At 45.5% G+C, this 26490-nt stretch overlaps 1 protein-coding gene across 3 annotated transcripts; it reads left to right on the top strand.

The window, feature by feature from the left end:
• Nucleotides 1-1033: 1033 nt before the first annotated feature.
• On the top strand, nucleotides 1034-23895 carry LOC132866385 (lipopolysaccharide-induced tumor necrosis factor-alpha factor homolog). 3 transcript variants are annotated; one of them, XM_060899143.1, is made up of 5 exons: nucleotides 1034-1140; nucleotides 2026-2103; nucleotides 14832-14975; nucleotides 18289-18421; nucleotides 23667-23895. In XM_060899143.1, exons 2-5 carry the CDS (start codon nucleotides 2043-2045, stop codon nucleotides 23761-23763), a joined length of 435 nt encoding a protein of 144 aa, XP_060755126.1. In that variant the 5' UTR covers nucleotides 1034-1140; nucleotides 2026-2042; the 3' UTR covers nucleotides 23764-23895. The 3 variants fall into 3 exon arrangements, with proteins under 3 accessions (XP_060755126.1, XP_060755124.1, XP_060755125.1); XM_060899141.1 differs by having other exon boundaries at nucleotides 1035-1140; nucleotides 20453-23895; XM_060899142.1 differs by lacking the exon at nucleotides 1034-1140 and adding an exon at nucleotides 1275-1342 and having other exon boundaries at nucleotides 20453-23895.
• Nucleotides 23896-26490: the final 2595 nt, after the last annotated feature.

The raw sequence follows: 26490 nt of genomic DNA on the forward strand, positions 1-26490 counted from the left end.
TTATTAGAGTTAATTAATGCTGCACCTAAACCTAAAAATAACCTTAACCTCAGTAATGAAAAGGAACCTTTTTGTCTCTTTTATTTATTTATTTATTTATCTATCTATCTATTTTTAAACACAACAGCATTTTTTTTTAAAATACAACAACAGCAATCAGCTGGGATAGGCTCCAGCTTGCCTGTGACCCTGTAGAACAGGATAAAGCAGCTAGAGATTATATATATATATGGGACAAATCCATTCATCCATCCATCCATTACCTGTAGCTGCTCATCCTGTCCTACAGGGTCGCAGGCAAGCTGGAGCCTATCCCAGCTGACTATAGGCAAGAGGCGGGGTACACCCTGGACAAGTCGCCAGGTCATCACAGGGCTGACACACATAGACACAACCATTCACACTCACATTCACACCTACGCTCAATTTAGAGTCACCAGTTAACCTAACCTGCATGTCTTTGGACTGTGGGGGAAACCGGAGCACCCGGAGGAAACCCACGCGGACACGGGGAAAACATGCAAACTCCGCACAGAAAGGCCCTCGCCGGCCACGGGGCTCGAACCCGGACCTTCTTGCTGTGAGGCGACAGTGCTAACCACTAGGGACAAATACAGTGTTTTTGAATTGAATTTCCTTGTGGGGACCATGCAAATGTCCCCACAAGTTTGAAATTGTGAGATTTTACTATCCTTGTGGAGACATTTGGTCCTCAGTAGTATATAAACACACACACACACACACACACACACACACACACACACACACATAATATAATATAATATAATATAATATAATATAATATAATATAATATAATATAATATAATATAATATAATATATAGAGAGAATGTTGTGTACTTTGTGATCTCATGGTGAAACGTCAGTAGATAAAAAGTAATTAAACAATGAAAGTTGAAATAAAGTAATAAAAATAAATCTCACTCAGATTAGAAACAGTGTGTTGAAACTGTGGGTTGAAAAGTCGTTCTTCCAGAAATTCCTTACATCTTACACCACTTCCCTCCCTCCCTCCTCTCTCTCTCTCTCTCTCTTTCTCTCTCTCTCTCATGCACGTGAACAGTGAATACTCCTACAAGCTTCATATCTCTCAGGACGCCCGTGTTCTCCTCTGAATTTGGTATGTAGTGGTGTGTTTGTGTGTGTTTGTGTATAAACATAAGGAACTTTTTTTTGTCTGTCTGATTTGGTGTTTATAAAAGAAATTAAACACAGAGATTATATATTTTGGACTAAAGATAAAAAAAAAAAACCTTTAAATCCTTAAATCCTTGAGCTGAACATTCAGGAATATTATACGCTCTGAGTAATGCTACTTGCAAGTAAGTTTTACTAAAATACCTGGTGTTGGACTGCTGTATGTGACAGTGTTGGAGCCGATCAGAGGAACACCACTGTTTACTCTTATACCACTTGTTCTGTTCTGTTCATTACACCTTTTTGAGATATGATCATTTTAAAGAAAAAAGATATATGTGATTCAAAATGAGGCTTTGGTTAAAGTTTGAAATGAAGAGTTTATTAAATTAGACTCCTGAATAATGCCACACAAGCCAAACTCATGATGATTGTGAAAAAAAAAAGAAACACGAAAGAGTAGAAAGATTCAGCACAGGTTTGTTCATTTAGCGATTTGTTCCACTATAGACACACCTATGTACAAAATTGAACAAGCAAGTGTGTGTGTTTGTGCATGCGCACATGTGTGTGTGTGTGTGTGTGTGTGTGTGTGTGTGTGTGTGTGTGTGAAAGAGAGAGAGAGAGACAGACAGACAGACAGACAGACAGACAGACACAGCAAGAGAGAGAATGTATCTGGAGAAACTGCACTGTCATTTAACACCTTGTGAATGCCACCAGGCTTGCTGGTCAGGATAATACCGAAGCAAATATGTACACAAATACTGTATGTCACATGTCTTCTAGATAAAAAGAGATAAGCTCATTTTCATGATTCAAAGCAAAACAGAACAAATTCAGCTCAGTGTGACATTTTCTTTCGCAGGTCCTTGACGTCTGATCATGGAGCCCAACCCTCCTCCATCGTACCCCATGCATGAATGTCCTTATCCTCCAGTACCAGGTACACGATCCTGCTTATTCTACACATCTATTTATTCTGCAAGAGGGGGCCAATACTTTTGCCTCCTGTACAAGTAAACAGCTTATTAACTAGCAAGGGAACAGGTAGAACAACCTATTTTTAGATTAACTTTTAATTAGCATTTTTCAGAGGGGAAAGAGAGGAGAGTGAGAGAGAAACAGGTGGAAGGTCAAAGGAAACTCCTGTACTGGTTCAGTCTTGAACGTTTCTCAACTTATGTTTGTTTTCAATCACTACAGCCATATCGTAAAGTCATAAAACGTAAAGGTGTGTCCAGGACTGGTTTTATTCCCAATTCTGCAGCACGGTGAAGTTAGAGCACTAAAATTAGACATTCACCTGACCTTTACCATCTCTATCTCATTAAGCATTAAATAAACTCCATACATGTTGGTGTGTATATATATATATATATATATATATATATATATATATATATATATATATATATACACACACTCATTTTTTTATATTCATTAAATGTAAATAATGTGTTTATATGTAAATGTTAAATGTCACTGTAACACTTCTGTATGCGGGGGTGGAGCACAGAGGACGGCAGGACAGAGATCAGGTTCAAAATAGGCTTTATTACCACACTTTTCAGTGAACAATTTCAACACCAAACAACACACACAACTGGCGTCTAGTTCAGGGATCAGCTCCTCTGCTCTCGCTCTCCCTCCTTAAGTAGGGCGCGGTCACTGGGAAGACACACAAACAGGTTAATTGCTCTCAGGTGTAGTGATTCTGCCACTTACCTTCCCTGACTCCGCCCTCCTGTCACAGACCGGCGCTTGACCACGCCCCCGCTGCCACAGTCATATATAAATATAAATGTCCAACTTAAATGTTTCTTTCATATGCTAATTAACCCCACCCTTTCGGAATGTGCTGAGAATCTGAGAAAACATGGTGGTGGTAACATTACCAGATTAACACCATAATCAAAAGCTATATTAGGAACAACGTAGCCAGTGTAAGAGCTAGTCCACAGGTGATGGTGCTCTCCTCCCTTATACCGGATGTGAAATTATACCATGACATTAAATCTGAATGAATAATAATTTAAAGGGCCGGTTCACCCTTTCCGAGAATCATCTGTGCCAAGCAGGAAGTTAATATTTTAATGCAAGCAATATTCCATAAACAATCTTGTGACATTCTAGGCCATACATCTCAAATTGTCATGTGAAATCAAAGATATTTCTCCAAAGTATCCATATTTTGCATTCTTTCAACTGATTCAGTCCATTTTCATTTTGGTTATTTTGTTGTAACTGATCAGAACCGGCCTTGGTATATTGTGGCATGTCAGGTATGTTGTGTTCAAAGATTCCAAGGATGACCCCTAGATGAAGAAAACGTTCAAGATGGGTTTCTAAGGGATGACTAACAGTGAATTTTTCATGGTAACTATATACACTATATACAGGGCAAAACAAAAGACAAAAAAAAAAAAACAAAGAGTATAATCCAAAAGAAAAGCAAAGTGCAAAAATACAAAAGCTAAGAAGATCAAAAAACACAGTACAAAGGAAACTGGAGATAAACATAACAGCACAAAGACTCCGTGACAAGAGGACTGAACTCAGGGGTATAAATAGACAAACTAATTAAGGACACAGGTGAAGATAATTAGGCAATTAACACAAACACAAAACACAGGAACAGTGGCGGCCTCTAGAGGCCAAAATAAACACGACATGAAAAGGAAATAACAGCGGCCTCTAGAGGCCAAAACAGTCCTAGTCCTAACAGGACCCCCCCCCTCTAGGAGCGTCTCCTGACGTTCCCAGGGCGATCCGGATGGGCCGAATGGAAGTCCCGACATAGTTCTTTATCAAGGACATCCCGAGCAGGAACCCAGCAGCGCTCCTCAGGACCATAGCCCTCCCAGTCCACCAGATATTGCAACCCGCCGCGGACCCGGCGGGAGTCAAGCAGGCAATTCACAGTGAACACAGTCTGCCCCTGGAAGATGCGGGGGGGTGGGGGGTTCCTAGGGGCAGGGGCATACGTAGACGTCAGTACGGGCCGTAACAGGGAAACATGGAAAGTGGGGTTGATCCTCAGAGTCCGGGGCAACTGGAGCCGGTAGGAGACAGGGTTCACCCTGCGCACCACCTTGAAGGGGCCAATGTAGCGAGGAGCAAGCTTGCGGTTCTCCACCCGCAGTGGAAGGTCCTTAGTGGACAGCCAAACACGCTGCCCAGGGCGGAAAGCGTGTGCAGGTCTTCTATGGCGGTTGGCCTGAGTCTGGTTGGTTCTGGAGGTCTGTATGAGGGTCTTCCTGACCTTGCTCCAGGTCTTGCGACACCGTCTCACATATTGGTTGACCGAGGGCACCCCCGCGTCCTCCTCCTGGTCCGGGAACAGAGGTGGCTGGAACCCGAATTGGCACTGGAATGGCGACAGCTTGGTGGCCGATGACTGCAGGGTGTTGTGGGCGTACTCCGCCCATGGCAGCCAGGTGCTCCACGATGTCGGGTTATCCATAGCCAGGCCTCGCAGGGTGGTTTCCAGGTCCTGGTTGAGCCTCTCCGTCTGACCATTGGACTGTGGGTGAAACCCAGAGGAGAGGCTGGCAGTGGCTCCGATGACCTTGCAGAACCCGTGCCACACTCGGGAGGAGAACTGGGGCCCTCGGTCTGAGACGATGTCCTGTGGAAGACCAAAGACTCGGAAGACATGATTAAACAAAAGTTTCGCAGTTTCAAGAGCAGAGGGGAGTTTGCACAGTGGTATGAAGCGGCAGGCCTTGGAGAATCTGTCAACTAAGACCAAAATGACCGTGTTACCTTGTGACTCAGGGAGACCCGTGATAAAGTCGACTGCCACGTGGGACCAGGGACGCCGGGGAATGGTCAGAGGATGCAGGAGACCCTGGGGACGCTGTCGTGGGTTCTTGGTTCTGGTGCAAACCTCACAGGACAGGACAAATGACCTTACTTCCTTCTCCATGTTAGGCCACCAGAAGCGTCTTTTCAGGAAGTCCAGGGTCCTCCGAGCTCCCGGGTGGGCGGTGAGAGGGGAAGAGTGACCCCACTGGAGAACCTTGGCCCGGGCTTGATGTGGGACATACAAGAGGCCTGGTGGCCCCGTCCCAGGACCGGGGTCCTGGCGTTGGGCTCGTCGGACAGCCTCCTCAATACCCCAGCGGACAGGGGCCACAATCCGGGACACAGGGATAATAGGCCCGACTTCATTCTCCCTGTTAGTGGCAGAGAACAGTCTGGACAGTGCGTCAGGTTTGGTGTTCTTGGAGCCGGGGCGGTATGAGAGGGTGAAGTCAAACCGACTGAAAAACAGGGCCCACCTAGCCTGTCGAGGGTTCAGTCTCTTGGCTTGCTGGAGGTACTCCAGGTTCTTGTGGTCAGTCCAAACCAGGAATGGATGTTGTGCTCCCTCCAGCCAGTGCCTCCACTCCTCAAGGGCCAGTTTGACCGCTAGCAGTTCTCGATCCCCCACATCGTACCGGGACTCAGCAGGACTCAGGCGGTGGGAGAAGTAAGCGCAGGGGTGCAGCTTTCCTTCCGAACGTTGAGAGAGCACCGCGCCGACACCACTGTCCGAGGCGTCCACCTCCACGATGAATGGTTGGGAGGTGTCCGGGAGAACCAGAATGGGTGCCGTGCAGAAGCGGTCCTTGAGGTCTTTGAACGCCTTTTCTGCCTGAGGAGACCAGCCATAAGATCCACCTGTCCCTTTGGTGAGGTCTGACATGGGTGCTGCCACAGAACTGAAGTTCCTGATGAACTTGCGGTAGAAGTTAGCGAATCCTAAGAACCGCTGAACCTCCTTAACGGACTTGGGAGTAGGCCAATCCCGGACGGCCAGGGTCTTGGCAGGGTCCATTTGGAGTTGGCCTGTCCGTACAATAAATCCCAGAAAGGAGACCTCGGGAACATGAAATTCGCATTTCTGGGCCTTGGCGAACAGATTGTTCTGTAGCAGCCTCTGGAGAACCTGGCGGACATGGTGGCGGTGCTCCTGCACGGTCTTGGAAAAGATAAGGATGTCGTCGAGGTAGACAAAAACGTATAGGTTAATCATGTCCCTTAAGACGTCGTTGATTAGGGCCTGAAAAACAGCTGGTGCGTTGGTGAGTCCGAAGGGCATCACCTGGTATTCGTAGTGCCCAGACGGGGTGTTAAAGGCAGTCTTCCACTCGTCTCCCTGTCGGATACGGATGAGGTGGTATGCGTTCCGTAGGTCCAACTTGGTGAAGACGGTGGCGCCTTGGAGCAGGTCGAAAGCTGTGGACATCAGCGGAAGGGGATATCGGTTGCGCACAGTGATCTTATTCAGGCCCCTGTAATCAATACATGGTCGGAGCCCCCCATCCTTTTTGCCGACAAAGAAGAAGCCGGCTCCAGCAGGTGAAGTGGAGGGTCGAATAAACCCAGAGACCAGGGCATCTTTGAGGTATTCCTCCATGGCCTTGCGTTCTGGCTGAGAGAGTGAAAACAGTCTGCCACGAGGAGGGGTAGTCCCAGGGAGCAAGTCGATGGCACAGTCGTAGGCCCGGTGCGGAGGAAGAACGGCGGCCCTGCTCTTGCTGAATACCTCCTTGAGATCCCAGTACTCTGTGGGAACTTGAGATAACTCGGTGAGATCAGGGGGCTCGGCAGGAGACACAGGAGAGCTAGAGAGCAGACAAGAGGCATGGCATGCAGGGCCCCATTCCACAACCTGGCTTGTTACCCAGTCTATGCGAGGGTTGTGGCGAGTAAGCCAAGGAAGGCCTAGAATAACTGGGAACTCAGGTGAAGGAATCAGGTGCAGGGATATTTCTTCCTTGTGACCTTGAGACTGGAGGAAAACTGGAGAAGTAACTTGGGTGACTCTTCCATCACCTAACGCTTGGCCATCGAGGGCAGACACAGACAGTGGGACTTCAAGAGGTGCAGTCGGAATATTGATGCTTTGGGCGAAGTGAATATCCATAAAGTTCCCAGCCGCCCCTGAGTCTATCAAAGCTTGACAAGAGTGGACAGACTCACCCCAGGAGATGGAGACCGGGATGTAGATTCCTTGGCCAGGGAGTCCGGGAGAGAGGGTAGGCCCCGTCACAACCCTCCCTCGGCTGGACGGGGCGGTCCTTTTCCCAAGAGTTCGGGACATGATGCTCGGAAGTGACCAGGCTTGCCACAGTAGATGCAGCACTTGTCCCTCCTTCTGCGCTCCCTCTCAGATGCGGAGAGGCGAGTACGACCCACTTGCATGGGTTCTGGACAGTCACTGAAGGAGGTAGACGGTCTCCAGGTAGAGGTAGGGAGGCTGGGTTCACGAGGTGAAGAAGGCAGCATTGCAGGAGGCACTGGAGCAGGAGTGGGAGCTGGATCAGGAGCAGGAACTGGATCAGGAGCAGGAGATGCAGGCAGAGATGTCAGCTGTGCCAGGGTTTTCCCAATTTGCTGAAGCAGTTCCTCGTGGCGAGCGAGGGCCTCACGTTGGCTGGTGAGCGTACGTCCATGAGCGTCCATGGTCGCTCCGAAGCGTGTCAAAGCTGCCATAATTCCCTGAAGGTTGGCCGGGTAGACAGTTGAAGCAGCCTCTGCTGAGTCGGTCATGACGGAGTCTTTCTGTTAGGGTTTTGCTGGGATTCGAACCTGGTTCGTTGGTGTGATGATCCAGCAAACCCCCACTAGGCCACCAGGGGGATGACTCAAATGCAGAGGCGTGAGGCGGAAGTAGAAAAAGAATCAAAAAGGTTTATTTAAACTATATACACTATATACAGGGCAAAACAAAAGACAAAAAAAAAAAAAAAAAAACAAAGAGTATAATCCAAAAGAAAAGCAAAGTGCAAAAATACGAAAGCTAAGAAGATCAAAAAACACAGTACAAAGGAAACTGGAGATAAACATAACAGCACAAAGACTCCGTGACAAGAGGACTGAACTCAGGGGTATAAATAGACAAACTAATTAAGGACACAGGTGAAGATAATTAGGCAATTAACACAAACACAAAACACAGGAACAGTGGCGGCCTCTAGAGGCCAAAATAAACACGACATGAAAAGGAAATAACAGCGGCCTCTAGAGGCCAAAACAGTCCTAGTCCTAACAATATGCACATCATTTGTTCATGCATTCACATGAAATACCTGCAATGGAATGACTCCAATGCCTTTGAAAGGCAAGGGCTTTGTCCTTTTTTGCAAATGTCTAATTTCATGGTAACTTTGCCACAGTCAGTCCTTCCAAATTCCTCAGTTTGAAAAATCTTGCCTACTCACAAAAAGTCTGACCAATCCCACCCTTCCCACAAAAAGTCTGACTAATCCTATCTTTCTCACAAAAAGTTTGACCAATCCCATTGTAGCGCGTATCGAGTGTGGGTGGAGCACAGAGGACGGCAGGACAGCGTTTGGAGGCAGACAGGCGATTTATTTTTACAACTTTTCAGTATAATCTCATTCATTCATTCACACGCACACACTTGTCTGGTCCCGGGTTGCGCTCCCTCTCCTCTCTTCCTGCCTCCTTAAATAGGGAGCGGTTACTGGGAAAACACACACACAAACACAGGTTAATTATCCTCAGGTGTCGCGATTCTGCCACTCACCTTCCCCGGCTCCACCCTCCTGTCACAGACCGGTGCTTGACCACGCCCCCGCTGCCACACCCATCTTTCCCACAAAACATTTGGCCAATCTCACCCTTCCCACAAAAAGTCTGACAAGTTCCACCCTTCTAACAAAAACTCTGACCTATCCCACTCTTCCCACAAAAATTTGACCAATCCTACCCTTCCCACAAAAAGTTTGAGCAATCCCATCTTTCCCACAAAAAGTTTGACCAATACCACCTTTCTCACAAAAAGTTTGACCAATCCCACTGTAGTATCTGACCAGGTGGGTGGAGCACAGAAGCACGGCAGGCCAGAACTGAGTTCTCAGAAACTCTTTTAATTTTTTTAGCTTTTCAGCTTCTCACACTCTCCCAGCCATACACGCGCACACACAAGTGTTCTGGTTGGGGAGAGAGCTCCCTTTCTCTGCTCTCTCTCTCCTTTTAAAGGGCGCAGTCACTGGGGAAGACACACAAGCACAGGTTAATTCCCATCAGGTGCAATGATTCCACCACTTACCTTCCCCAACTCCGCCCTCCATTTACAGACTGACGCTTGGCCACGACCCCACTGCCACATACCCCCACCGCCCGACTCAGGCCGGGAAGCCGTCCGGCCTGTAGCCGACTCCCCCCCCCCCTTAATGGGAAAGGAAATCCGACACGACCATCTGCGCCCCCGGCCTGTGGACCACCTCGAACTTAAACGGCTGGAGTGCCAGATACCAATGGGTGATCCGCGCGTTGGCATCCTTCATGCGGTGGAGCCAGTGCAGGGATGCGTGGTCCAAACAGAGGGTGAAAGGGCTCCCCAGCAGGTAGTAACGGAGGGCGAGGACCGCCCACTTGATGCCGAGGCACTCCTTTTCAATTGTGCTGTACCTGCCTTCACGCACCGACAGCTTCCGGCTGATGTACAGCACTGGACGGTCCTCCCCCTCCACCTCCTGGGACAGAACAGCCCCCAGCCCTCTGTCCGACACGTCTGTCTGCAAAATAAAGGGGAGAGAAAAGTCAGGGAAGTGTAACAGTGGCCCCCCACACAGTGCAGTCTTTACCTCCAAGAAAGCCCGCTGGGATTGCTCCGTCCACTGGACCAGATCTGGTGCTCCCTTTTTAGTGAGCTCAGTCAGCGGGCTGGTGACGTCCGAATAATTAGGTAGAAACCTATGATAGTAGCCAGCCAGCCCCAGGAACTGTCTCACCCCCTTTTTGGTCTTGGGCCTCGGGCAGGCCGCAATCGCTGCTCTCTTATTACTTTGGGGATGCACCTGCCCATTGCCCAAGTGGAAACCCAGATACTGTACTTCCACCCGCCCAATCGCACACTTCTTTGGGTTAGCTGTGAGACCCACTCACCTCAGTGACCTAAGGATGGCCCTTAGGTGTTTCAAGTGCCACGGCCAGTCATTACTGTAAATAATAATGTTGTCCAAATAGGCGGCCGTGTAGGTGGCGTGGGGGCGGAGGACCCTATCCATAAGCCGCTGGAACGTAGTGGGCACCCCAAACAGCCCAAAAGGAAGTGTGATGAACTGGAGTAAGCCAAACTGTGTGGAAAAGGCTGTTTTCTCTTGGGATAGCGGAGTCAAGGGGATCTGCCAATATCCCTTTGTCAAATCCAGTGTCGAATAAAAACAAGCCGTGCCTAGTCGATCGAGCAACTCGTCAATATGAGGCATTGGGTACGTGTCAAATTTAGACACCGCGTTGACTTTTCTATAGTCCACACAGAACCAGACTGACCCATCGGCCTTGGGAACCAAGACCACTGGGCTGCTCCAGTTGCTGTGGGACTTCTCGATGATGCCCATTTCAAGCATGGCCTCGAGTTCTTCCCGAACCACCTTTTTTTTGTGTTTGGGCAGTCTGTAAGGGTGGCTGCGCACTACTACCCCTGGGGGCATCACAATGTGGTGTTCTATGAGGTGGGTGCGGCCGGGCAGCGGCGAGAACACGTCAGAAAATTCTGTTTGCAACTGGGCGACCTCCGTGAGCTGGGTTGGGGAGAGGTGGTCTCCACAGGGGACCGGAGCGGTGGGCGATGTCAATTTTCTTTTTTGAACCTACAGCCCCAGCTTCGCCTTCTCCGGAACCACCGACACCAGCACCATGGGGACCTCTTCATTCCAAAGTTTTAGTAGATTGAGGTGGTAAATCTGTAACGCCCCACCCCTGTCCATTCACCTCACCTCATAGTCGACGTCCCCGACTCGCCGTGTGACCTCAAAGGGTCCTTGCCACCTGGCGATCAATTTGGAGCTCGACGTGGGCAACAACACGAGTACTTTATCTCCCAGTGTGAATTCCCTAAGGCACATGCCCCTGTCGTACAGACAGACTTGACGTTCTTGGGCCTGCCGCAAATTCTCCTGGGTTAGGTGCGTGAGTGTGTGGAGTTTGGCGCACAGGTCGATAACGTATTGAATTTCGTTTTTACTGGTTGAAGGTCCCTCCTCCCAATTTTCCCGTAGCACATCCAGAATGCCACGCGGCTTATGCCCGTATAATAATTCAAACGGGGAGAACCCCGTGGAGGCTTGTGGGACCTCTCGCACTGTGAATAACAGGGGCTCGAGCCATTTATCCCAGTTGAATGCGTCTTCGCTTACAAATTTTCTAATTATGTTTTTGAGGGTGCAATTAAACTGTTCAACTAAGCCATCCATTTGTTGGTGATAAATGCTGATGCGGATAGCCTTAATTCCCAGTAACCCATACAGTTCATGCAGTGTGCATGACATAAACGTAGTGCCTTGATCAGTCAGAATCTCTTTAGGGACTCTGACTTGGGAGATGATGCGGAAGAGTGCTTCTGCAATACTACATGCTGAGATATTACGAAGAGGCACTGCTTCCGGATATCGCGTTGCACAGTCCACCAGAACCAAAACAAAGCGATATCCTTGTGTTGACCGATCTAATGGCCCAACGAGATCCATCCCAATTCTTTCAACCAGGGTCTCGATTAATGGCAGCGGGCACAAAGACGCGTTTGGAATGGCAGTGGGATTTACTAACTGGCATTCGCAGCATGCCATACACCACCTACGGACATCGCCGCGAATCCCTGGCCAATAGAACCGGGCCATTATTTGGGCTAGTGTCTTATCCTGCCCCAAGTGTCCGGCCATGGGATTAAAGTGAGCCGCCTGGAATATAAATTCCTGGTGGCTCTTTGGGATTAAAAGCTGTGTTATTTGTTCCTTAGTCTGAGTGTCCTGCGTCACTCAGTATAATCTATCCTTAATAATGAAAAAATAGGGGAAGGACGGTGTGGCACTTGGCTGGAGAGTTTGACCATCGATTACTCTCACTTGGTCAAACACATGCCGCAGAGTCTCATCTCACGACTGCTCTAACAGGAAATCCACGAGGGAATCCCCGAGAGAGGGAGGAGGAGCCTGCTGCTCCTCACTCTGATGCGGTGATGACGTAGATGGCTCTGTGACAGCTGCTCCTGCCAATGCCACTCTGGGACCTCCCCCTGCTGAACTATGGCAGGCCCCACTCTTCACTAAATGCGTCATTAATTCCCGAAATCCCAGCCAATCAGTCCCCAAAATTATCGAGTGGGTAAGGCAAGGATTAACCGCTGCCTTTACTCTAAATGTTTCCCCTCAAAACAGAATATGGACCAACACTAAAGGGTAGTTGTGAACAGCCCTGTGCACACACAACACCTTCACCAATTGTGCTTTTCCCAATGCCTCGTCTTGCACCAGGCTTTGGTGGCTTGAGGTCTGATTACAGCCGGAGTCCACCAAAGCCTGATACGTATCCCCTTGGATACTCACCGGTATGCGATACACTCTGGCCCGATCGAGGGCGGTCCCTGGCGCATTGGGGATCCGGACCACCACGCCCACCTCCATCACCTAGCACTGATGCTGGAGGTGCCCCGGTTCCCCGCAGAGCCAGCATACCGGCCCAGGCTCTGTCCCTGCACCAGTGTTCTGGAGATCACTCACCTGAGGGGGGGAAAGACACGGACAAGGAAGTAGGAAACGGTAGGGCACCGCGGGTGTGGCGGGCCGGCTGGGGTGGAACTGGCCCCCGCCTCCGCAGTGGGGGAATGGGGCGAGGACAAGGAACAGAAGGAGAGGGAGAGAGAGAAGAGGGGGAGAAGGGGAGACACGCTGTCCTGCCATCAGAACGGCCACCATATGGTCCTCCGCCAGCTCAATGGCCTGATCCAGCGACGCTGGGCGATGGCACTGGACCCACTCTGCTGTTCCTTCCGGAAGTCGGGCGACAAATTGTTCCAGCGCCACCAGATCGATGATTCCCTCAGCATCGCGGTTGTTGGCCCTCAGCCACCACCGGCAGAAGTCCCGTAGTTGCTGGCCAAACGCGAATGGCCGGCCGACCTCCTCCAGGCGCAGCGCACAGAAGCGCTGCCATTGCTGTTCCGGGGTGCGACCCACGTGTTGGAGGACAGCCCTGCAGAGGTCTGCATAGACCAGCCGGCTATCGGCGGGGAGCTGTAGCGCAGCCAGCTGCACCTCACCCGTTAGCAGGGGGAGGAGGTGTGTCACGCACTGTTCCACAGGCCAACCCCACGCTTCTGCTGCCTGATCAAAAAGAGTGAGGAAGGCTTCAGGGTCATCATGTGGACCCATCTTCGTTAGGGTGAGGTGGGGAGGGTCCGCAGTGGTGGTGATCGTGGACCTCGCCGACGCAAGCAGGTGCCAGAATGCCTGGCGGTCTTCCTGTTGCACCAGCAACAGGGCTTCGAACCGTTGTTCCTGCTCCTTCCGGAGGGTGATCAGCGCCTGGTGCTGGCTCTGTTAGGCCGTGGCGAGGGAATGGACCAGGTCCTTGAAGGGGGAGGACTCCATGTGGCCATTCCCTTCTGCACTCCTCCTGGGTTTCAGCACCACTGTAGTATCTGCGCAGGTGGGTGGAGCACAGAAGCACGGCAGGCCAGAACTGAGTTCTCAAAAACTCTTTATTTTTTTAGCTTTGCAGCTTCTCACACTCTCCCAGCCACACACGCACACACACGTGTTCTGGTTGGGGAGAGAGCCCCCTTTCTCTGCTCTCTCTCTCCTTTTAAAGGGTGCGGTCATGGGAAGACACACAAACACAGGTTTATTCCCATCAGGTGCAATGATTCCACCACTTACCTTCCCTGACTCCACCATCCATTCACAGACTGACGCTTGGCCACGCACCCGCTGCCACACCCACCCTTCCCACAAAATGTCTGACCAGTTCCACCCTTCTGATAAAAACTCTGACCTATCCCACTCTTCCCACAAATAGTTTGACCAATCCCACTCTTCCCACAAAAAGTTTGACCAATCCCATCTTTCCCACAAAAAGTTTGAGCAATTCCACCCTTCTCACAAAAAGTTTGAGCAATCCCACCATTATCATAAAAATTTTGAGCAATCCCCCCTTCTGACAAAAAGTCTGACCAATCCTGCCCTTCCCACTAAAAGTTTGACCCATCCTGCCCCTCTGACATAACACTTGACAAAACCTGCCCATCCTACAAAATATTTGACCAATCCTGCCCATGCCCATGAAAAAAACTGACCAATTCCACCCTCTCCCACTAAAGGTTTGACTAATCCCACCTGCTCCTAAAAAGCTTGACCAATCCCTCCCATTCCTACAAAAAGTTTGACCAAACCTTTGTTGCTCCTTCAAAAATTTTAAACAATCCCACCCACTCCCAAATTTATTTCACCAGTGTCCCTCATTCCCACAAAACAAAATTTGACCAACCCCACTGATTCCAAAAAAGGTGTCAAATCCCCTCAGTTCTTCAAAATGTTTGCTCCATTCCAGTCACTTGGACCAATCCAATTCCCACAAAAAAGTTTGACCTACAAAATGCTAGACCAATTCCAGGCACTCCCAAAAACTTTTGACCACTTGTAGCTGCTCCCAAATAAGACTAATTCCAGTAAAAGAATGGTTTGTTTTGACCAATCCTGCTTGCTCTCAAAAGTGTCATATCTCTCATAAGCTTTCAGCCTGCATATGATGTGAATCTCTAGATCAGTGCATTGAATATTTACCCTCTTATCCACTGATTTTTCCTTAATAATGTTGATTTGCATGTCTTTAAACATTGTAATTTCTGTTTGTGGGATGAATTTGCTACTTGCTTAGTCACAGATAAAAAGGATGCGGCGTATCCACCTCCTCCCACGTACAGCGCCACAATGGCTCAGCCTGCACCTATGGTAATGCAGTCACAGCCAGCAGCAGTCCAGCCACGAATAGCCATCCAGACCCAACCTGCTGTAATGGTGGGTGAGTATTCAACAGTCTGTAACGTTAAGTTTTCCAACATCAGAAGATACATCCTCCACCAAGCCAGAGGTGGGAACAATGTCCTCTGCAAGGCCAGAGTTGGGGACCGATGCCCTTAGTAGGGCAGGAAGGGTAGGAGATGGTTCTAGCCTGGTCGAGAGAAATTTCCTGAGCGGGTCTACAGCTTCAAGCCATTCCACTGTGGCACTGACCCCATCTCCTTTCCCCGTTGGTCCCATATCAGGTGGTTTCTTCTCCAAGAAGTTTTGTTGGATGATTAAAAAAATTTGCTGCGTCCATTGTTAGGTCAAGCTTTCTGCAGTAATGGAAGTGTATACAGGTGCAGATAATTTATTAACCAAAGTACAAACAAAACAAGCACAAGCATGAATATAGGAACCATTAACAGGTTTATTGACACAAGGCAAGAGTCACATGAAGTAGAAGAAAAGATTGGTTGGTTGGTTGGTTGGTTGGTTGGTTGGTTGGGTTTGTTCTATTAGTGTCTAAGCCATCAATACTTCTTTACAGATACAAGTATTTGGAAAATGTATAATAAACAATGGCGGCACGGTGGTGTAGTGGTTAGCGCTGTTGCCTCACAGCAAGAAGGTCGAGCCCCATGGCCGGCAAGGGCCTTTCTGTGCGGAGTTTGCATGTTGTGTCTGTGTGGGTTTCCTCTGGGTGCTCCGGTTTCCCCCACAGTCCAAAGACATGCAGGTTAGGTTAACTGGTGACTCTAAAATTGACCGTAGGTGTGAATGTGAGTGTGAATGGTTGTCTGTGTCTATGTGTCAGCCCTGTGATAACCTGGCAACTTGTCCAGAGTGTACCCCGCCTTTCGCCCGTAGTCAGCTGGGATAGGCTCCAGCTTGCCTGCGACCCTGTAGAACAGGATAAAGCGGCTAGAGGAGAGGAGATTTATTTCAAATTTTAAAATCCTCATGTAAATGTACTCGTAATAACTTTGTGGCACAGACTTGTGTCACTTATCTACACCGATTCACATAAAATACTTTGTTTTGAAATCTCATCTCATTATCTCTAGCCACTTTATCCTGTTCTACAGGGTCGCAGGCAAGCAGGAGCCTATCCCAGCTGACTACGGGCGAAAGGCGGGGTACACCCTGGACAAGTCGCCAGGTCATCACAGGGCTGACACATAGACACAGACAACCATTCACACTCACATTCACACCGACGGTCAATTTAGAGTCACCAGTTAACCTAACCTGCATGTCTTTGGACTGTGGGGGAAACCGGAGCACCCGGAGGAAACCCACGCGGACACGGGGAGAACATGCAAACTCAGCACAGAAAGGCCCTCGCCGGCCACGGGGCTCGAACCCGGACCTTCTTGCTGTGAGGTGACAGCGCTAACCACTACACCACTTTGCCGCCCCTGTTTCGAAATCTCATCTCATCTCATTATCTCTAGCCGCTTTATCCTGTTCTACAGGGTCGCAGGCAAGCTGGAGCCTATCCCAGCTGACTACGGGCGAAAGGCGGGGTACACCCTGGACAAGTCGCCAGGTCATCACAGGGCTGACACATAGACACAGACAACCATTCACACTCACATTCACACCTACACTCAATTTAGAGTCACCAGTTAACCTAACCTGCATATCTTTGGACTGTGGGGGAAACCGGAGCACCCTGAGGAAACCCACGCGGACACAGGGAGAACATGCAAACTCAGCACAGAAAGGCCCTCGCCGGCCACGGGGCTCGAACCCGGACCTTCTTGCTGTGAGGTGACAGCGCTAACCACTACACCACCGTGCCACCCCTGTTTTGAAATCAATAAAATAAATCATAATTCCACTTTACCTTTGAATAGTTTTAGACCGAACTTCAGAGCATCTTTAGTGCTTTTAAGAACAGCATTTTCTTTCATCATTTGTAATTCTTCTTCACTTACGGTGGCGAAGCGATCAGCCACCATTTTGCTGAGTCGCTGAAGGTGATTATCAAGGAATAGTCAGAATCTCTCGATCAATCAGCGCATGCAATTTTCTACAATAGTCTAGTAATTGTAATTTTTTTGTAATTTTTTTTGTTGTTTTATTTGGGAAAAATTAATAATAATAATAAGAAGAAGAGGAAGAAGAAGAAGAAGAAGAAGAAGAAGTCAAGTCAAGTTTATTTTTATAGCGCTTTTTTTAAATTAAAAGTACTTTACAAATGTATATCAGTGCATCGCAGTTAATTCCATGTATCTGTTTCTACCATCAAATTTATACAGAACGCTGGAGGTTTACTTGCTAATTATTTCATTTTCGTAATTAAAAAAAAGCTAATTGATCACATTTTTTTTTTTAAGCAAAATAAACACTAATTCTCCACAACAGCTAAGCCCACAGAACACACTAAAACATGCAAAGGTTTGGGTGATGAGTTACAGAATTTTCATAGTCATTAAAAAAAAAACATTAGCATGCGGCTGGAGCTGTTAAATGTGTGAAGTGTGGGCAGGGACAGGACTGTTCCCAAGGCAATATGGAAATATCTCCATGATGATGGAAATGCATGATCATGTTGACCTTGTGAAGAAAGAAGAGAGGATATTGTTTGTCTTGGTTTTAGGAGGAAATGCTGATTTTGTTTTGTAGCTAATAATAAATCTGTAGTTCGGTTCAGGGGAAGGTTTTATTAAGTTTATTAATAAATTATAATTAATAAATAATAATAATTAATTATATAAATTATATATCTGTATATTATTAATATATGGTATATTACTACATATAAAATTTATTAATAAAATAATATTTGTTAATTATTCATTATATAATAATGATTGAGTGATAAATAATTATTAATAATTTATTAAGGGAGAGTTTTATTAGGCGGCACGGTGGTGTAGTGGTTAGCGCTGTCGCCTCACAGCAAGAAGGTCCTGGGTTTGAGCCCCGGGGCCGGCGAGGGCCTTTCTGTGTGGAGTTTGCATGTTCTCCCTGTGTCCGCGTGGGTTTCCTCCGGGTGCTCCGGTTTCCCCCACAGTCCAAAGACATGCAGGTTAGGTTAACTGGTGACTCTAAATTGACCGTAGGTGTGAATGTGAGTGTGAATGGTTGTCTGTGTCTATGTGTCAGCCCTGTGATGACCTGGCGACTTGTCCAGGGTGTACCCCGCCTTTCGCCCGTAGTCAGCTGGGATAGGCTCCAGCTTGCCTGCGACCCTGTAGAAGGATAAAGCGGCTAGAGATAATGAGATGAGATGAGATGAGTTTTATTAAGTTAGAGTTTTACGAAGGTAAGTGGATATGTCACAGTGTGGTGTGTGTGTGTGTGTGTGTGTGTGTGTGTAGTTATGCAGTCAACTCTGGCGGATGTTCCTGCTCCAGCAAAGTGCAATTTCTGCCAACAGCAAATCGTCACTGTGACCAAACCCAAAAACGGGCTCCTGGTCTGGGCTATTTTTGGAGTCCTGTTAGTCATTGGGTGAGACACACACACACACACTCATATCTGAAACCTCTAGTCTGAGACCTTTAATGAAAATGCTTCTATTTTGCTCTCCTGACTAATTTCAACATGAGCTCAATTTATAAGTGAAGAGTTTGGTTCCAAAACGCTATATATCCAATTGCAATGTTTCGAGAAAAATCACTTTTTCCGATTACGGAAAGTGATAAAAGGAAAACCACTGTATCCTGTTTTAAAATTTATTCACTAATTCCTTAATGATAATAAACTTCAAAAATGAAATCCAAAACTAATTAACAGCTTTTAACTGAACCAAGGCATTATTTTTTTGTCAAGTCGCTACATATCCACACCACGGCATTTTCCCCCAAAATGCTACACATCCCTTTCTATTTAAAGTGCATTTAACCGTGTTCTTTCATGACAGATAATTTTATTTTGTAGGTTATTTTATTTGTTTAGATTATTTTATCAAAATCATTCATAATTCAGCATGAAATTGTCTAATAAATGCGAGAAGTGACCAAGCGATTTCCTACTTCATGGGTGCAGCCATCTTAGAAGACTTCACGCCAATGGCGGCCTCTGATTGATCAAATGGATATGTACGGTTTTGAGAAAAATCACTGATGGCGCTTGTTGCATTTTGGAATGAAAGGCAGTAATGCAGTGTGTAAATCAATGGCAGATATCGTGTTTTGGCGAAAACTGAATATGGTACGAGTAAGATATGATAATTACTGATGGTGGCAGGAGGTTTAGTTTTTCTAATTTGGCGTTTATCGTGTTTTTGGGACTAAACTCTTCAAATAGAACCTCAGAAATATTGGCACGACTTTCAGAATTTTGGGAGTATTTTCTCCATCTTTAACCACAGCTTGCACTCATGTAAAACACAGTGTTACATCAAATCCCACAGACTGTCACCTGTAAACATCCTTCAGCATCAAAGATCAAACCCAAGGAAAATCTGACCTTCTGAATAAAGTTAACATGATCAGTATCACAAATTTGTCAATATCAAATTTAATTAGTGGCCTAGAAATGGTGCAGAATGTTCAAGAATTCGAGTCCTAGTGTGTGACTCTGGGGCGCCGCCTCCTCTCTCAAATATCTAGAGAAGAACATCGACTTCAACATGTTAAACACAAACTAATTATCTAATGCAAAATAATTATGAAATAAAAATTGTTTACTCATATAATGCACCTGGTTAGAATTCATTAAAAATTAGTTCTAAATTATATCTGTGTAAGTCCAGGCCTTCAGATTTCCTCCGAGAGTTCCTTTTCGCTCTTTCAAAATGTCAGCACGGAAGAATTGTCGATAACAACAGAGCTACAAGACTGGAAACGTTTTTCTGAAAAATGCAAACAATGCTAATTTTATTTAGCATTGCTGAACTGTGAGATAAGCGTTAATAGGCTTATCTATTTACTGTAAGTTTTATCTGCATAGAAGTTCCAGAACTCGTGTTTTGTGCAGATGTTCTTCCAGTGAGGAAATATCGCCATCTACTGGAGACGTACTGCCACTTCAGTAGCTTTCTAAGCTGGATCTTAATTTTCGAGTAACAAACTTCAACATTAGTTCAGTCTCATCTTATTAATACATATATCACTATACACTTTAAAAGTTTATATGAAAAAAAAACATGGCATTTGAAGCTGATCCCGAGCCACCACAGGTACTGAGAGATTTCTAAAACTTTTTGGATTTATGTAAAGAAAGAATCTTATGGAGAATTCTACATGTGGTCTCAGATATTTAAAGCCTGCTGTATAGTATATAAAGTACATAAAGTATATTAGGAAGCACTGTATGTAATTGCAGCTTTCGATAGTGATGGGGTAGGGTGTGATTACTTTTGCAGCCAACACATTTCTGCTTTATTTGCTTATTTAATCTTTGTGTCACAAAATACTTCAATCAATTTCAGTTGCAGCTCCAGTACACACTGTGGAAAAGTTTCACATTGGTGGGCGGGTGCGAATACTTATGCTCACTCACGGCATGTCACCTCTGTTGTGTTTCATTGCTGTGCAGATGTTGGCCGTGCTGTCTGATTCCCTTCTGCGTGAATTCCTGTAAAGATGTCATGCACACATGCCCCAACTGCGGGAACGTTCTGCATATTTACAAACGCGTATGAAAACCCAAAGAACCCAAAGAACAGGAACCAGCAACGCCGTTACTGTGGCAAAAAAAAGAGCCCAACATCCCTGCTTTATTCTGCTCTCCACATTGTGAATCTTACTTTCCTGAGAAGCATGTAACGTCATGACTTCAGGATTATAAGGTTCTATCATGGATCTTGGTCGAGTTAATCACATCAACTCAGTGGTGCGAAAATTAAAAAACAATAACCAGATCAGCTTGGTTTGATCATCCAGCCAATCATCATCCAGAATGAATATAAGATTAAAGTTAGGCTGCCTTTCAGATTTTTCAAGTGTAGGTCAGAAAAAGAATTTTCTCGACACCTAATTATTTTTATTTATTGGACCGAAAGTTACTGAATTCGAATCACAGACTTCCAATTTTATTTGTTTTTTTTTAAATAGAACAATTAATGAATTTAAGGCCATGTGGCCCAAAATTCTCCACTATTTTTTCCTGCTTCACCATGACGCAATACAAGATACTACATCATTCATCACATCACATGGTGGGCTTTCCCCGTTCACACAAGGCATTGTGGGATACAAATTTGAAACAGGAGAGAAAAATGGAGGACGTGAATGTGCTAATGAAATGTCAAAGACCGACTACAGTAACGGAAAGTGAGAATAAAAGGCGTTATGTTATATATGAAGAAAAGGAAATGCAGGAAATATCAAACTAATAAATATCGGCAGCCAGCGAGCACCTGGGTGTGATCAACTGTTCGTTTAGCGACAGAATGATGGAACTGTCAGTGCACTGTCAAAAGTAAACCTGTAGATGGCAGTAATGCACACTGTGCACACGGACTTCCTCTGTCTGTTTGACTGCGCGAAGCGAGCGATTTCATGCACATTATTTGCTTTAATGCCCTCAAATTAAATAACTTCCCAGCCACAGAATGGCCTGATATTTTGTGAGATATTACAGAAATAAACATACATCACAATGACCACATTTCATAGGGAACTAAATTTCTCTGATTTTATGAAATCGAAAGGCCACCTCACTTTAAAGGAACCTTAAATTTAGTTGTGTATATAAGTTACCTTTAAAGCCAGCCCTTAAATTTCGTAGTAAATTTAAGTACCTTTACAGAGCTTTTTAAATTCATTACATAAATACACTAGTAACTTTAATACCCCTTTATTGGTATTCTTAAAAGTAGTCGTGACTTGAAATACATTTAAATGTTAAATTAATAACTTTAACAAAGTGACATCTTAAACATTCTTTTTAACAGCATTTCCTTATCGTTATCTTTACAAAGTCATGCAAAATCTCTTAAAGTTATACGATACGAATCGTTAAAGTTAGAATTACGGGTAAATACACTGAAATACACTGCTGCCCAAGGCAGGTCCCTTTGCTTTAAAAAAAAAATAGTAGTCTCAGGTCCAGTGAGTGCAGTTTTATGTGGAAATGAGCTGTAGGTTTTACTGAGCATCTTCCAGAGCCAGCCACAGTTCTTCTGGACACTTTGACTGTCACACTCACTTCTGCATTTTGTAAACTTTTAGGATACTTTAAGAACATCTTAAAGCTGTTAATTCATCTAATGAACGCAACATAAGCTGCTTTAACCGATCAATATCCACGTTCTACTGACCAAAGGACTGAGAATGGTGTAAATATGTGGTGTCTGTATTTCAGCAATGGTAAATCCACCTCTTTTCAGTGAGTCCCAGACGGCTTGTTTGCAGCTTCTCTCTAAACCAGACAAAGAGTTGCATAAAATTTTATTCTTCCTTCTAATAACCAAAATACAATCAAGGAAAACTAATCACATTTTCATAGTTTCATTTTCAAATGGTTTTACATGATATACTGTACAGTTCTTTCTGTTCAAAAGTCTTAGGCACATGTAAAGAAACACTGTCAACCAAAAATGGCTTAAAAATTATTAAATGTTTCAACATTAAAAAAAAATACTATAAACAGTAATCCATAAGCCATAATAAATGAAACAAAGTCGATATTTGGTGTGAGGCGAGGCAGGTCCCGTCCGTCCATCCGTTATCTGTAGCCGCTTTATCCTGTTCTACAGGGTCGCAGGCAAGCTGGAGCCTATCCCAGCTGACTACAGGCGAAAGGCGGGGTACACCCTGGACAAGTCGCCAGGTCATCACAGGGCTGACACATAGACACAGACAACCATTCACACTCACATTCACACCTACGGTCAATTTAGAGCCACCAGTTAACCTAACCTGCATGTCTTTGGACTGTGGGGGAAACCGGAGCACCCGGAGGAAACCCACGCGGACACGGGGAGAACATGCAAACTCCGCACAGAAAGGCCCTCGCCGGCCACTGGGCTCGAACCCAGAACCTTCTTGCTGTGAGGCGACATTGCTAACCACTACACCACCGTGCCGCCCAAGGCAGGTCCCTTTGCTTTAAAAAAAATAGTAGTCTCAGGTCCAGTGAGTGCAGTTTTATGCGGAAATGAGCTGTAGGTTTTACTGAGCATCTTTCAAAACCAGCCACAGTTCTTCTGGACACTTTGACTGTCACACTCACTTCTGCATTTTGCAGCAAAAAAAATTCTAGTAGCCTTCATTATGTTTTCTTTTTTAATCTGAAAAGTGCTCTCTTATGGAATATGCTGCCCAGATACAAACTGTTTTTTTTTTTTTCAGTAACATTTAATTTGGTGCTGGAAAAAAAACACCAATGTTCGGAACTCTAAAATGTTTTTGTTTTGTAATGTTTTGACTTGATAATGTAGAAGTCATAAAATAGAAATCTTTAACAAAGTTTGTATGGGGGAAAAAACCAGGGAGCCAAAACTTTTGCACAACACTGTATATGTATAATTGTGTCCTAATTTCTTAGGAATGCAAATTTGAAGTAAGGTTAACGATAAGCAGGAAATGAAATGAAAATTAAAGATCAGTACTTTAGACTTTTGCTCACTGGAATGTCCAAGAATTGAGATAGAACCTTATAATACGGTGTGTTTATCTGTAACCTGTGTATGTGTAATACATCATGTAATTGTTGGTGAAATGTTTAATGTTTAGAGTGACTGTGAACTGTTTGTTGGATTAGGTCAGGTTGTTTACTGTCAGAAACTCTCTGTACCACTGATTAGAAGTGTGGCGTTAAAGTCTGAAAGCATCAGGACATCAGGACTGTGGTGGAAAACAGCAGACTACGTTCCACGACAGATTGCTCTACATGTGTGCTGAAGTTTAATCATATTCACACAGCCATCTATAATGATATAAATATAAAAAAGACTTTGATTTGCTTTGCTTTTTTTAAATGTGCTTTAAATTTTGCCAACCAAGGACGAAATAAAAACTCTACTTGAAAAGAAACCCCCCAAAATTGTTAGCAAGTATTTAAAAGAAACAAAAATAGCTAAAAGAATATAGGTTTTTTTTCTTCACACTCTGGCCCAGTCAGTGGCGGTAATGCATCTTTAAGTTGGTTTGCCAACCACCAAAAAAAATCTTCAAGAAGAAGAAGAAGACGGAAACCAAACAAAATATGGAATGAAAGTATTTGATGGTAAGAACATCTCATCATCTCTAGCCGCTTTATCCTGTTCTACAGGGTCACAGGCAAGCTGGAGCCTATCCCAGCTGACTACAGGCGAAAGGCAGGGTACACCCTGGACAAGTCGCCAGGTCATCACAGGGCTGACACATAGACACAGACAACCATTCACACTCACATTCACACCTACGGTCAATTTAGAGTCACCAGTTAACCTAACCTGCATGTCTTTGGACTGTGGGGGAAACCGGAGCACCCGGAGGAAACCCACGCGGACAACATGCAAACTCCGCACAGAAAGGCACTCGCCAGCCACGGGGCTCAAACCCGGACGTTCTTGCTGTGAGGCGACAGCGCTAACCACTACACCACCGTAGTGCCCATGGTAAGAGCATATCTTTTTTTATTTTTCAAGAATTATTATTATTATTATTTTCATAAATTGCTCCTGTCATTTCACCGGTTTGTTTACATTCTAAGTGGAAATGATTTTGTCAGACTTATTGTATAAAGTTTTTATTTATCGAATATGCAAAAAAAAAGCTCCGTTTCTCAAAATCCAGTGAATGTAGATAGAATAAAACAGTTATTCCACTCAATCTTGTCGTACATGGATTATAGACAACTCGGTGCTACGTGCCTCGTCAGCTTTCACCCCTTTGTCACCTCAGTGAGGCTTTTATTAATCAGGCCTTATGGCTTCTGGCATCTCCAAACCTTCCAAACATTTCAGACTAAAGTCCGTCTGAAATCAGCTTCCTGTGTTTCACTAAAACCTTTCTAATGAGCACACGAGGATCATTTAACCCTTTGGGTGCTATGACAAGGGCGCAAGGTCATCGTGTTGGCAGCAGGTGGCACTGAAGAAACAAAATCATAAACACGCTCTCTCTCTCTGTCTATCTGACTTTGTACATCTCCGTCTGTCTGTCTGTCTGTCTGTCTTTGTACATCCAGGGCCGTCGACAGGGGGGGACAACCGGGTATTTTGTCCCGGGCCCAGGCATGAGGGGGGGCCCAGAACTGGTCCCTCATGAAGATGCCATTAATCATTCTGTTTCATTTCAAAATGTGTTGATTTGGGGGAGAAAAATGTGCTATATTTGCATTCAATGAATGATTTCTGGTTCTTTTGCCTTTATTGTCTTCGAAAATAGATTCAAGAACCCACCTACCACCCCTAATGCAGAAATGGTTTGGTCTTTGATTAAGGCGCCAAATAACATGGCACTATTCCATCATAACGCTTCGACAATAAGCGTGCGAGCCCGTTTGCCAACATGCACAAGTCAGGAGCAAAGTAAAGAAAAGAAAAGAGAAAAAGAGATGAAGAAGCCAAGAGCCTCAGGGGCTCACTGCATAGATATTTTAGAAAAGATTGAGATAATGCAGCAGGTGGTGAAGGCAGTGGGGCAGCTGAGCCAGGTAAGACACAGATAACTATTTTCCAGCCCCGTAATGTAACCCCAGCACGCGCGACGTGCCATTCATAATTATAAAGTAGGGGATAGCAGGGTACACTGAGTGAACACTGAAATGCACAGGGCATTGAATTATTTCATAAACATATCGGTTTAATAACACTGTGTTGCATATATCTCAATGAAGCAAAGAATAGCACACTGGCCCGCAATCATATCCAAATGTTTTAGGCACGCTTGCTGAGCTGCGCTGAGCTGGACTCCGGTTAGCTGAAAGCCCGTGGAACGCTGCCTCTTGTTAATTAAACCTTATTTTGTTGGAAATCATCCCGTGTAGATACGACGGCATGTGAAATTGCCAGCTAGATAGAGTTTAATGTAACGAATGGGCTATAAATGGGGTGTTTTGAGGTTAGTCTGTTGCAAAACATTAAACTTTCGCTTAGACTGGATACTCTTCAAACAATTCCCTTGCTCAAGTGAAAAATGATAGGCCTGTATGAAAAGCGCAATTAATGAAAGTAGCCTAATAAGCCCTAAATGAATAAAACAACCTCTGTTTTATTGTTGTTGCTTACACGTTAAGATTTTGAAATCTTCTCGGTCCAGTTCTATATCCAGGGAACGTTGTAATCCTTTTGGTTTATCCGTAATAAACGTGTCAGCCCCCAGGTCAGATAGGCTAATGTTACGTGGTTGGGAGGGTGTCAATTTTTTTTGTAACATTCTAAATCGAGTACGGAAAGGACGTTTATGAAAAACAAGAGAAAAAAAATACACTGAAAAACTCACTGTACACATCACTAGTGGCACACACGGACTGGCCATCGGGAGTAGCGGGAGTTTTCCCGGTGGGCCGGTGGTTCAGTGTGGGCCGGCGGAGAAAAAAAAAACAGTTGCGCGCTGGCCTTTAATATGATAAGCAATGTTAACAGTTTCTCTGTTAACATTGCTTATCATATTAAAGGCCAGCGCGCAACTTTTTTTTTTTTC

This window comes from Neoarius graeffei, chromosome 18, assembly GCF_027579695.1.
Source record: "Neoarius graeffei isolate fNeoGra1 chromosome 18, fNeoGra1.pri, whole genome shotgun sequence".
Lineage (NCBI taxonomy): Eukaryota > Metazoa > Chordata > Actinopteri > Siluriformes > Ariidae > Neoarius > Neoarius graeffei.